General features: G+C 57.8%; 2 protein-coding genes across 3 annotated transcripts in view; both read right to left on the bottom strand.

Annotated features, from left to right (window-relative positions):
• Positions 1 to 5,478: 5,478 nt before the first annotated feature.
• Positions 5,479 to 8,913, bottom strand: GPAA1 (glycosylphosphatidylinositol anchor attachment 1). Its single transcript, XM_040625960.1, has 12 exons — positions 8,757 to 8,913; positions 8,340 to 8,519; positions 8,145 to 8,256; positions 7,811 to 7,958; positions 7,629 to 7,730; positions 7,348 to 7,544; positions 7,076 to 7,272; positions 6,825 to 6,978; positions 6,566 to 6,661; positions 6,211 to 6,401; positions 5,958 to 6,128; positions 5,479 to 5,822 (listed from the first exon to the last, which is right to left on the bottom strand). The coding sequence occupies exons 1-12, from the start codon at positions 8,828 to 8,830 to the stop codon at positions 5,579 to 5,581; spliced, it is 1,866 nt and encodes a 621-aa protein (XP_040481894.1). The 5' UTR covers positions 8,831 to 8,913; the 3' UTR covers positions 5,479 to 5,578.
• A 1,032-nt stretch (positions 8,914 to 9,945) lies between these two features.
• The window catches only part of EXOSC4 (exosome component 4), a 3,405-nt gene continuing 864 nt past the window's right edge, over positions 9,946 to 12,486 (bottom strand). Inside the window, exons 1-3 of one of the 2 annotated variants that reach the window (XM_040626055.1) lie at positions 11,711 to 12,303; positions 10,463 to 10,669; positions 9,946 to 10,351 (exon numbers count right to left, since the gene is read on the bottom strand). In XM_040626055.1, the coding sequence (XP_040481989.1) occupies positions 9,992 to 10,351; positions 10,463 to 10,669; positions 11,711 to 11,881 (738 nt within the window). In that variant the 5' untranslated portion in view covers positions 11,882 to 12,303 and the 3' untranslated portion in view covers positions 9,946 to 9,991. Of the gene's footprint in view, positions 10,352 to 10,462; positions 10,670 to 11,710; positions 12,304 to 12,486 lie in introns of those variants that run through there. The other variant, XM_040626056.1, reaches the window with a different exon arrangement.

The following is a 12,486-nucleotide window of genomic DNA, read 5'->3' as shown; positions in this document are numbered from 1 at the left end:
GTGGGGTGACCTTCTCTGAGTGCTGAAAGAACAAACCTACCCACCAAGAAGTCTATATATGGCAAAACTGTCCCTCAAAAACAAAGAAGAAATTAAGACAACCCCAGATAAATTAGGAGAGCTTGTTACAAGAACCCTGTCCTCTAAAAACTACTAAACGGGGTCCTCAGGCTACAGTAAAAGGACACGAGGCACATGAAGAAGACACATGAAGAAATAACACCAGTGGGGAAAAGGACCCATAAAGGTACACAGGTCACTATAAAAACAAATATAAATGCATTTTGTTCATAATTTTCTTCCTATCTGATTAAAAACACCTGCATAAAAGTGATAAATACAGACCTATGTCGACAGGCAGAGGGTGCATAAAGATGGGATTTGTGACAATGACAGCATAAAGAACAGCGTTATATAAAAGCAACATCTTTTAATACTATTGAAATGAACTTACTGGGTTTTTTTAAGATTTTTTTTAAAATTTAAATTAAATTAACATATAGTGTATTATTAGTTTCAGAGGTAGAGTTCAGTGATTTGTTTTTAAATATTAGCACGCACGCGTGTGCACATGAGTTGGGGGAGGAACACAGGGAGAGAGTATCCCAAGCAGCATATATGCACAGAGCCTGACATGGTGTTCTATCCCATGACCCCGAGATCATGACCTGAGCTGAAACCAAGAGTTGGATGCTTAACCAACTGAGCCACCCAGGTGCCCCTAAAGATTTTAAGTTATCTCTATACCCAATATGGGGCTCACACTCACAACTCTGCATCCAAGAGTCCATGCTCTACCAACTGAGCCAGCCAGGTGCCCCAGAATTAATTTACTGTTAACCTAAATCAGATTAGCAATTAAGATGTCAGTTGTAATCTCAAGGGCAACACTAAGAAAATTACTGAAAAGATACAGTCAAAGAAATAAGATGGTACATTGGAAAACAGCTATCTTAATAAAAAAAATTACATGGATTAAAGTCTCCAATTAAAAGGCAGAAATTGGTGTAATGGATTAAAAAATCCAACTATATGGTGTCTATAAGAAACCAACTTTAGATTCAAAGATACAAATAGGAAGTAAAAATGTGGAAAAAGATATACCATCCGTACCATCAAAAGAGAGCTGGAGTGGCTACACTCATATCAAACAGTACAGACCTTACAATAAAAATTGATACTGGAGTTAAAAAAGGACATTTTATAATGAAAAAAGGACCAATCCATCAGGAAGACGTGACAGTCATGAAGATACGTTTCCCTAACTACCCCAAGATACACGAAGTAAAAGCTGACGGAACGGAAGGGAGAAACAGACAATTCAACAGTAATAGCTGGAGACTTCAGTGCTTTCAGTAACGGACGGAACGACTGGACAGAAGCTCAGCGAAGAGCAGACCCGGACGACGCTGTAAGCCAGCGAGACTTCACGGACACCAGACACAAGAGCACATCTTCTCAAGAGCACGTGGAACGTTCTTCAGGACACACCATTATGTTAGAAAATAAAACAAGTCTCAGTACTTTTAAAAGTAGTAATAGCACACAAAGCACGTTTTTTTGACCACAACAGAATGAAATTAAAAATAACAAATAAATTTGGGAAACTCACAGATACGTGAAAAATTAAATAACGTATTCCTAAATAACCAGTTAGTCAAAGAAGAAATCACGGGAAAATTAGAAAATAACTTGAGGTGAATGAAAACAAAAACAGCATACCGAAACATACGGGATGCATCAGGAGCAGGTAAGACGGAGACTTGGGGCTTCGTACTCTGCCAGGTACACACCCAAGAGAAAGCGCGTTGACCCAAAAACCTGTTGGTGAATGCCGACAGGTTCACCAGCAATAACCAAAAAAGAGGCAACAACCCAAACGTCCACCAGCGGACAAATGGGCACCAAAATGTGGCATGTCCGTACAGTGGGACGTATTTGGCCACATCAAGGGAGGCTGTGACACGTACTACAACACGATGAATTCTGACAGCATTACGCTGAGTGGAAGAAGCCAGACACGGAGACCACGTGTGCAAGGGGCCATCATATCACAGTCCGAATCTGCAGTTAGAAAGAACAGTGGTGTCAGGGGCTGGAGGGGGAGGAGGCGTAGGTTCAGGTTGCTTTCGGGGGCAATGGAGGTGTTGTGAAGAACAAGAAGACCAAGGGAAGGAGTTTGGTTCTGTCCTGGGAGTGATGGGCATCCCCTGAAGAGGGACAAGACTGATGCCGGGTCCAGCGTCGCCTGAGCGTGCTAAGGGAGAAGGTGCATGCAGGTGGGAGGTGTTCAGGTTGGGATACTGACTTAGAGGTGACACACTGGGGCCTCAGAAGAGGGGCCTGGGCGAGACAGGACCTGAGCGTGGCCATGAAGGCAGCGGGGCTCGCAGGAGCGGCTTTTGGATAATGGTGTTCAGAGCAGCCCCCAAGCTGCCGACATTGAAACCTCAGGTGGAGTAGGGTGACCAGGCAAAGGGTTTGAGAAGAGCACAGGAAATCTGGGACACCCAGGTGAGCTGCTAGAGGCGTCCCAAGGCCAAGCAGGGCATCTGCAGTGGGACTGGTTGTGGGGAGGCTGCCGGGTGTTCTGAGCTGCGTGGAGGGTGGCCTGCCTGGCTGGGGGCCTCTACCTTCACCTTCCTGTGCTCACCCCACACTAGCCATAGGCAACCCTCCAGGCCTCTGAGGAAGCGGTCCGGTCTGCCCCCTGGAGCTTCCTGCTGGACCTCCAGAGGGTCTCCTTCTGCTTCTTTTTTTTCTTTCATTTAACAAATACAGATGAATATTCTACCGCGTATCTGGCTCTGGGCTGGGAAAGTGGCAGGAAATAAGAAAGACAGTGTCCCTGCTCCCCATGGTGCCTCCGTTCTGGGGTGTGGGAAGCAAGCAACAAATGAGTGCTACTATTAAGCTGATTACCAACACCGTAGCTGTACACTTCCAGATTCATGCAGAGCCCTCTTGTGAGCTGGGGTCAGCAGCAGTCCCTCTTGTATTGGCTGGAACTGGAGCCGAGTGTCAGAAAACAACCGTGTGCTCACATGCAGTACAAGCTGGTTTCCCTTCCCAGTAAATGAAGCCCAGTTAAGCAAACCCGGCTGCTTCGGACGGTCCGAGACGGCCTGTTCCTCTCTCCCATTCTCATTCTCACACAGGCCGTACCTCATGTCTTAGACACACTGCACGTTCCAACATCACTTCCACACTCCTGGGGGCAGGAGAAAGGATGGGGCTCAGAGGGCCGGTCCCCCTGGGCGAGGTCTTTGCTTGGTATTCACGCTGGAAGCTTCTGTTCTTACCCTACTGGCCACAGCATAGTCACAAGGCCACACCTCCAGGCACAGGAATCAAAATTGGGCTCTGTGACTGAGACAGACAGGTACTGGGGACAGTCGCAGACCCTGCCACACCATCAAAACGAAGCATTTAGGACCTTATACTCTGTCCTTGTACATCTGACCGACATTTTTACAGCCTGACATTTCCTTGTTTTTTTCTTTCGAAGAAGGCTCCACGCCCAGCCTGGAGCCCAATGCGGGGCTTGAAGTCACAACCCTGAGATCAATACCTCAGGTGAGCTCAAGAGCTGCACACTTAACTGACAGCCCTGACATTTCCTTGTTCTAAAAAATGTATTGTAGGGGCGCCTGGGTGGCTCGGTCAGTTAAGTGTCTGCCTTCGGCTCAGGTCATGATTCCTGGGTGCTGGGATCGAGCCCCGCGTCAGGCTCCTTGCTCCTTGCTCATCGGGGAGTCTCCTCCTCCCTCTCCCTCTGCTTGTGCTGTCACTATCTCTGTCTCTCAAATAAGTAAACATAAAATCTTTTAAAAAATGATATTTTTTTTACAATACAAGTGATATTACTGAAAATCAGAACAGAAACCCCACTTCCCTGACAATCACCTTTGTCATTCCCACGGTTTCCAGTCTTTTGTATAGACAGGAAGAATTCTGCATGGTAAGTTCAGAACACAACTAAGATGATCTTTTTGCTTTTGCCCCCACTTGTATGTTCCACAATTTAATGTATTTTCAAGATTTGTCCATTAAGTGACTAAATGCAGTTAAAAATGACTGACTGAGGCCAAAGGCTGGCTAAAAGGCCTAGAAGAAATTTTGTATAGGACGCCAGCCCACGAAGACAGAGACAGCGGAGACGAAGACAGAGCGGAGATGTCTGTGTGTCTTGGAAGACGGCAAGGCCACGGAGAAGGGGTGCGTGACCTATGAGAGGACAGACTCCACAGAGGCCAGCCTGGGAGGCACCCTGGGGTGCTGGGGCTACAAGCCTCTCTCCAGCCTCAGAAGCAGAACAGTTCAACAATAAAGGGACTGGATGGCGCGCCTGGCGGCTCAGTCAGTAATGCGTCTGCCTTAGGCTCAGGTCATGATCCCGGGGTCCTGGGATCCAGCCCCGCATCAGGCTCCCTGCTCAGCGGGGAGCCCCCACCCTCTCCCTCTCCTTCTGTGCTCTCTAATAAATAGAGTCTTTAAAAAAAATAATAATCAAGGGACTAAAGGTCCCAGCTAGATCTTGGGAACAAGCAGGCCAATGACAGGCTGCTAGTTACAGTAGGGTCTCCAACACCCTTGCTGCACTGCCATCCCCCATGACGCTGGACACAGAGGTGCCCATCAGCAGAGAACCAGCAGGGCTCTGAGGGCTAGAGCTTCCTCCATTCTGGGTGTGGCCCTGAAGGGACACGGGTCCCGAGTCCACTCTCCATGTGGTACTGCTCTGCCTTCCTCCCACGCTACGGCCTGTAAGAGGCTGACTGCTCTGTTGCCCCATCAGGTGCTGGCAGGGCTGCCTTGGCCCTCCTGGGAGCTGACGTGGCCCTGGCATCGCTAAAAAGCTATATTTTGCTTTTTTCTTCCCTTTCTTCCCTCCAGGATGGATACTAGCCTCCCAACTCCTTTCAGGGGACCCGTGGCCTGCCTGTTCCGAGGTGGCGCTGGGCGGGCTTCTCTACCTTGGCCCTGCCTCTTAGGGGTCGCTGGGCCAGTGCCTCTCCCAGACCCACACCGAGGTACTGGCCTCGGTAAGTGCCCCTCCCACACCCCAGGCCTTCTCTGCAGGACTGCGGCTCCAGCCCCTTTGCTTCTTCAACTCCAGTGCTGCAGACAGAGCAGTGTGGTCTCTGGGGACCTCACATCCCGTCAGGCCCCAAGCCCTGCTCCCACTACATTTCTTCTCACCCAGCACCCTGCCTCCTACCGTGATGCTCGTGGGGCGGGGGCCAGGGCAGGGTCTGCATGTGCCGTTTCCAGGTCCCAAGCCCAGTGTCCACCTGAGGCTCTCCTCCGAGGCTCATGTGGCTGGGGCCCTCATTCCTGCCAGCAGCCAGTGGACCAGGGCAGTGCCCTCCAGGAAGGAGGTACGTGGGAAGGCCAGGCCTTCAGGCAGAGGTTCTCGCCCATGGGCTCGGGGGCCCCACACGGACAGCACAGTTGGCCAACAGCCCAAAGGGCAGCTGAAACAAAACTCCTGTTTATTTCCCAAAAAGGAGACAACACGGGGGTGCTTGGGGAGTTCCCACCCCAATCTCGACGCGGCAGGGGTATGAGCCATACATCACTTCCAGAAGAGCACATTCCAGAAGAGCAGCCAGCAGGGGTAGAGGCCCAGAGCCAACAGCGGAAAGAGCAGGGCGCCATAGGTGTGGTGTTCCAGCACGCCCTGGGCCAGCGCCACCAGGAAGAGCTGCCAGCCGTCGGCCAGTGACAGTGGCGCCTCCCGCAGCTCCCGCCACAGGAACAAGCTGCCCAGGAGTGTGGCCGCCGGGCTCGTCAGCACCAGCAGCATAGCATAGAGCGGCCTGGGTGGAGAAGCAGGGTCAGGTCGGGCTCTGGGGGGGGTACAGACACCAAGTGGGGTGAGGGGGTCCCGCGTGAGGGCACGGTCTGCGGTAAGGAGCACAGGCCCTGGGCTTGGGGCGGGGGGCTGGACGTACCGGGGACCACAGGGCTTGGTGAGTGCAGCAGCGGGCACCATGGTGGCAGCCAGCAGGAAGCCCAGCGAGAAGTTGGTGAGGGCGATGCAGGCCAGCTGTAGTGCCAGGTAGATGAGGGCCACCAGCTTCAGCGCCATCCAGCCTCTGTCTGGGGCCTGTGCACTCACCACCCTGCAAGACAAGGGGCTCAGAGGCACTGCCGGGGCGCGGCCAGGGTACCCCCCACCCGCCCCCACCCAGCCTAGCTCCTCACCTCTGGGTGCTGTGTGGAAGGGCCAGGCCGGCTGCATAGATAGCCAGCAGGGTCAGCACCACGGCCTCAGCCTCGGCCACGGGGAAGTGCTGGGTAGCCACGTGCTGGCCCAGCACGGGCAGAACATAGAGGGCCAGGCCCATGGCCTGTGAGATCAGCAAGGGCGCCACAAGCGAGGCCAGCCCCACGCTCTGCAAGGGCACACGGACACTGGGGAGATGGGCTCAGGGGCCAGGGGAGCCCCAGAGATCCTCACCACCATCCCACCCACCAAGACTGCATTGCAGCAGTAGCAATCACCCGGAACCCTGGAAGCCCAGGGGAACCCCAACAGCAGGTGTGGGGCGACCATTACCTGTGCCGGCAGGAGGGGAGGACTAGGTCCAGAGGCCCCCCCAGGCTCCTCAGGGCCCACTCCGGCCTCATGCAACTGCATCCACAGTTCCAGAGCGTGGTCTAGTCAAGGATCCTGACAACAGGTGTGACGAAATCTGCCTGGCAGGGGACCCAGGGCTCACTCCCACTCCCCCGCTTCAAGGACGGAGGGTTCTCCCCAGCCCAGAGTGCAGAGGACATGAAGCTGACCACAAGTGGACAGTGGGTTCAGAGGATATCTTGAGACCAAGGACCAAGAGCAAAAAGCCGGCAGCAGGCATGTAGAGGCCGATGGAGACGAAGCGGGAAAGCGCAGGGAGCAGGTAGAAGAAGAAGGACTGGTGCAGGCGCTCCAGGAGGTGGTTGAGCTTGCGGAACACGCCCTCCAGGGCCCTGCCAGGGTGGGGTGGCGTCATGGCCAGCCAGGCCTCCAGGCCCCCCTCCCCCACTCCACCCCAAGCATGGAAGGGGGGGGTCGGAAGCCACTTACTTGCCCACTGCCACCAAGTCATACTTATATTGTCGGAAGCTGTTAATGCCGCGGATGGTCAGGGCCTCCACACGGTAGCGCAGGAAGAGGCCGTGAGGGCCATGGGGGCGGCCAGAAGCCTGCTGCAGGACCATGAGCAGCAGGGTCTGCAGGGCCTGCAGCGGCCCGTCTACTGATGTCCAGTCCTGGGGCTGCAGCTTAGAGGGTTTGGGGGCAGGGTCAGCTAAGCCCCACATAGGGCCCAGGCTTCCCAGGCAGGCAGCCCCCTTTACCTTGCCCTGTAGAGTACACAGCAGCCCCCCTTTCTGACAGAAAGTCTGGAAGAGGTTGAGCAGATCAAGGTTGGGCAGCTGCCCGTTGAGCCCCTCCACAGCCACATCGAGGCTAGTGACCACGTCGCTGCTCAGCTCCAGGGCCACAGCCGCCTGGATGGCCCCAGCCCGGCCCTGCAGAGGGGATGACTGCATGCCTGTAGGAGCAGGTGAAGGAGCTGCCTGTGGGGGGCTGACGAGGGCAGTGATCCTGAAAGACGGGCGAGGGCAAGAGCACCCACCGGTGACGTTGATGTCGTGGTAGGCCTCCAGCCAAGCCTCAGTGCCCAGAAGGTCTTGTTCTGTCACCAGGAAGATGATGTCTTTCGCCCAATAAATCTGCCCTGGAGGCCAGAAGCTAGGTCAGCAGGGCCTGGGACAGTGGCCAAACCCTCCCTTGCCAGGAGCAGACCCTGAGCTTCACCTCGAAAGTGGGCAGCAAGTGCCAGCAGCAGCCCCACAGCCTGGCTGTTGGTAGAGTCAGGGCCACAGGGTACGGTGAGCACCAGGGACTCGGTGCTGGCAGCGCGCGGGGCCCGCAGGATGCCATACACGTTGGTACCGGACACCATCTGCGTGCAGCACCAGGGAAGCCTCAGCACCACCCCACCCTGGATGGCTGAAGGCTCTCCCTGGTCGCCCTAGCTTGCCCACCAGGATTTCCCGGCCCCAGGACATGCCACCCCTGGGCTTCCCGGCCCCAAGCCACCCTCTCAAGGTGCTTTTTGGTCCCAGGCACATCCCCCCCGCCCCAATACATAGCGCTCGTGGGTCTCATCAGGAAAGGGCAGTTTCCGGGAGAAACTCTGCGTGTAGACCTCCAGCCCCACTGACCGCATCGTCCGCTCCAGCCACGCCACTGGCAGAGCCCTAGAGACACAACGAGAGCCGCTGGGCAGAGCTCCCTGGCTCTGACCACCACCATCTCCCCACACCCGCAGCTCTCCGCTCACCCCGACTTCCTGCGGTGGGCAGCAAAGTCTCGGGCAAAGCCCCGGGCACGGTCTCCACCCGCAAACTGTTCCTCCACCATGGTGGAGCCCATGGCGTTCTCCGACATGTACGTGCGCTGGGTCAACGGCGGGAAAGCCAGAGCCAGGAACCAGGCGATGCCCGCCACGTAGCTCAGCACACTGCAGGGAAAGGGGAGCATTAGCGGGTCCGGTGACTCCGGCCCGCGGCCTCCACCTCCGCACCGGGGAGGGTGGGGGCGGCACTCGGGACGTCGGACGGCAGAGCCGAGCCCCATGCCCGAGCGAGGCCCGCGGGCGCCAGGGGACTGGCGCGAACAGACCCCCCCCGGGGCGGGGGGACGTCGGCAGCTCGAGCCCCGGTCCTCCGGGTCCCGCCTCCCCGGGCCCCGCGCTCACCAGAGCGGCGCGTTGAGACGCAGCACGAGGCGGGCGAGGGCGCGCCGGCGCACCGGGTCCGACAGGAGGCCCATGGCGGGCAGGGGCGGCTCCGGGGCCGCGCTCGCCCGGCAGCTCCAGCCGCGGGCCCGGCGCGGCGCTCCGGTCGCACCGGAGGCTCCCGGCCCGCTTGCACTTCCGGTCCCGAAGGCCCTCGCGCCGCCGCGCATGCCCGGAGCAGAGGTGGTGAGGGGCCGGGCCCGCTTCCAGGACGACCGGCCGGCAGGTGTAACGCGCCAGAGGAAAGCAGGCTGGTTGGGAGCGCGAGAAAGCTCTGACTTGCGGAATAGGGCAGAGGGTGAACAGGGCAGGTGGGAGGAAAACTGAAGAAGCTGGAACGTTGAACGTGCTTTTACTGGCAAGGACAGCTCTGAGTGCCATGGGTGGGTAGGAGGGGAGGAAACGGGTTCCCGTGGACTGAGACCAAGGCATTGGCAGATTCATTTCTATGGATGTTGGTCAAAAATGGCAGTGAGTGCACAAGGGCAGTCACAGTGTGAGCCCAGCACCGAGGCCATCAGGGTCAGATGACCACACGGAGGAAGGTGCAGATGGTACTCTTGGCCAAAACGGGTTTCCAAGGAGCGGGGTATGTGGAGTAGAAAGTGGGGAGCGCTCCTATTCAGATCAGGAGGTGCCTGGGTGAGGGCTGAAGGGGCTGGTGTTCAGGGTTCAGGAGGCAGCGCATGCCTGTGTGTAAAGAAGACCCCCACACACACTTGCCCCCTCCCCCAGGTGAGAATACATATCTGTGGTACTTCTGGAGTCTGAGGTTAAGTAGGCCCAAAGGGCTCCTAGGGTGGAAGGGGCCATTCAGTCCAAATAGTCCAGAGGCTGTGGGACATGGCCCCCACATCTCCATGGTGGGCCCCAGACGTGCCGGCATGAAAATAAGACTCCAGTCCAATGGCTGGGCTCATTATGCCAGGCCACGGCTCAATGCTCAGCTGCCTTGAACCCTTCCTGGCACGACGGGTCTGTTCATCCTGGGACGCGCTCCCCCCACCTTCTTCTTCCTTGGGCTGTGAATCTTGAGGCTGCAAGAGGTGTGTATTTCATGTGTGGGGGACTGGGACGGTCCCTAGTCACCCCCAGGAGCCAGCACCAGGCCAGGCTCTGAGGGTGTGGAAGTGCTGCGGGGAGATCAAAGTACAGATTGTGTGTGGGTTTTATTCTGGGCATGGGGGGCCAGATGCTCAGTCCCCTAGCAAAATAGAGGCCTCACGTACATGCTGCCGGACCACACGGTCCAGCAGTGTGTGCACGTCCCGGGCAGCCCGGGCAGCAGCCTCCAGCACCTGCTCCAGGTGGTCCTCGTGTAGCCTGGCATCCATTTCAAGGAGTGCAATCTGGCCTGAGGCCGGCAGCAAGGCCAGGGCCAGCTGGGGACCGCCAGCTGCCTCTTCCACGTGGCTGAGGTCCGCCAGGGCTGTGCTGTCCACAAAGCCAGCTGAGCAGGCACAAACAAAGTCCCGCATGGGTATTCCGGCATCCAGCACCGCCAGCGTGGCTGCATTCACACAAGCTGCATAGGTCCCACCATCCGCCTGCAGCACCTGCAGGAACCCCCCAGTGGCATCAGTCCATTAGCCTCCTGACCCCTGCCCCCATCTCCCCCTCCCCCTCCATCCCTCTCCCTCCCTGGTCTGTGGCTGCCACTTGCTCACCTGCACATATATATCGATCTGGGAGCGTGGGTGGAGCTGCGTAAGGATGGCTGCCTCGAAGGTCTGACGCAGCTGCAGGCCCATCTCGCAAGACTTACGGTCCCCGTGTGGTCGCCTCTTGCGTTCACCTGTGCTGAAGGTCGCAGAACTATACTGACAGTTCACCAGGGCCCTGTCTGGCAGGGCTCGTGCTCGGGAGCCGCGGATCTGGGGGAGGATGGACACATGAGCCAGGCTCACTGCTCCCCAGCTCACACTACACCCTCCTCTGGCTCAGGCCCCAGATCTCGGCTTCCCTCTCACGCTCCTCCTACTTCCAACATCTCCATAAGCACAGCTACTTTACCTCCAAAACAGCCCGCAGGAGGGCCGGTTGGCCAGTCTCTAAGCCATCTTCATGCCTGGATAGGATTTCTCTTAACAGGCCTCCCCGTTTCCATCTCTGCCTCATCTCCTCCCAACCCATTCTCCATTTGTAGCCAGAGCGGGTATGTTCACCAATATCGAGTATGATTTCGTCTCCTCTAAACACTCACATATTCTACTCCTCCCAAAGCTCTCCCAGCACGTGTGAGATAAAATCCTAAATAGTTTCCCTGGTCTACAAAAGCGGCGAGTTCTTGCCTCCCTAGAGACACCTCGATCCCATTTTGAGTTCTTCCTCATCTCCCCACGAGCAGCCCTTCTGCTCTGCAAACGCGCCACGCTTGTTTCCACCCCAGAGCTCTTCCCTTCTCCAGCAATGGAGACAAGGCAATGAAACCAGGAGGTTTTATTTACAGCCCCTGTCCTCACGGAGTTTACTTTCCAGTGAGGAGTCAAACGAAGGGCTCGTTGAACTGACTGACGTCTAAGGTGACTGGTTATGGAAACGCAGGGAAGGGTGTGATGGGAGGGGAGGGAGCTGGCCACGTGAGTTAGGTGGTCGGGGGACGCGTCCCCTGGAGGTCACGTCAGAGTGGACAGCCGAGAGGAGGAGGAGGAGGGGGGGGAGGGGGAGGAAGCGGGAGCGCGCCTGGCGCTTCCAGGAACAGCAAGGATGAGTGCAGGGCGGAGGGGACACTGGCCGGTGCGAAAGGTGGGGACCACAGTGCATCACACCGCAAGGACTTCGGCTTTGACTCCGAGTGAGCCGCGGCGGCCCCGAAGATGGGCTGCGTGAACGGAGGCGCGCGGCAGCCGAGCCTCCAGAGTCAGCGCAGCCCGGAGGCCCCGCGCACCCCGCCCGGCTCGCGCACGCCCACTCGCCTCGTGCGGCCCGTACACCACCGCAAGCGCCTTGGTGTTGCCTTGCTCGATGTAGGCCGAGCCGTCGGCCTGCGCGAACACGCCCATCCGCGCCTGGATCTTGCGCAGCTCCCCGGCGCGCCGTCCGTCTACCCGGTAGCCCTGGTCCGACAGGAGCTCCAGGCCCGCCATGTTGCCCGGCTACAAGCCGCGCTTCCGCCTCCCGCAGAACTACAGTTCCCGACTATTCTGACCCCCCACTTCCGACCCCTCCACCCCGGGGGTCTACGGTTTCCGGCGGTCCGACCCCCCACTTGCGGCCTCGGGCAACTACAGTTCCCCCAGGGTGCCAGACGGCCCTATTTTCCCTACTTCCGGTCGTGGGAACCTACGCTTCCCCCTCACTTCCGGCCCCGGGAATCTTCAGCGGTGCTGACCCAGGGGAGGAAGACTGTGCCCGCGGCCGTTTCGGGGAGCTGTCCCACGGCTGCCAAAGGTGGGGACCGGCTCGGGGAAGAATCCCCCGGTCGCGCCCCCCTGGGTTTGTCGTGGGGGAGGCCCGTATGCTCCCCTGGAATTCCCTGGTTTATACAGCACGCGCCTACACCAGGTCCCAAAGCTCTGAGGACTACCACCACGCCTGCGCCCTGCTGGCCCCGCCCCCACCGAGCCCCTGCGCCTGCGTCCGCTGGCTCCGCCCCGCCCGATGCCTGCACCTGCGCCCGAGCTCCGCCCCGCCCCGCCCCGCCCCGCCCCGCCCTTGCACCTGCGCCCCGCCGGCCTTGGCCCGCCAGCTG

Source organism: Ursus maritimus, unplaced genomic scaffold (assembly GCF_017311325.1).
Source record: "Ursus maritimus isolate PB19 unplaced genomic scaffold, ASM1731132v1 scaffold_9, whole genome shotgun sequence".
Taxonomy (NCBI): Eukaryota; Metazoa; Chordata; class Mammalia; order Carnivora; family Ursidae; genus Ursus; species Ursus maritimus.
The sequence above is the reverse complement of the archived record's forward strand: the minus strand, read 5'-3'. Positions and strand labels throughout refer to the sequence as shown.

What these genes read in the sequence shown, in the direction of transcription:
- GPAA1 (XM_040625960.1), bottom strand. Translation starts at nt 8,830, where the DNA reads ATGGGCCTCCTGTCGGACCCGGTGCGCCGGCGCGCCCTCGCCCGCCTC. An exon ending in ACTTGCTGCCCACTTTCGAG is followed by an intron (nt 7,731 to 7,810) that starts GTGAAGCTCAGG and finishes TCTGGCCTCCAG; the next exon opens with GGCAGATTTATTGGGCGAAA. An exon ending in CCACGACATCAACGTCACCG is followed by an intron (nt 7,545 to 7,628) that starts GTGGGTGCTCTT and finishes CTGCTCCTACAG; the next exon opens with GCATGCAGTCATCCCCTCTG.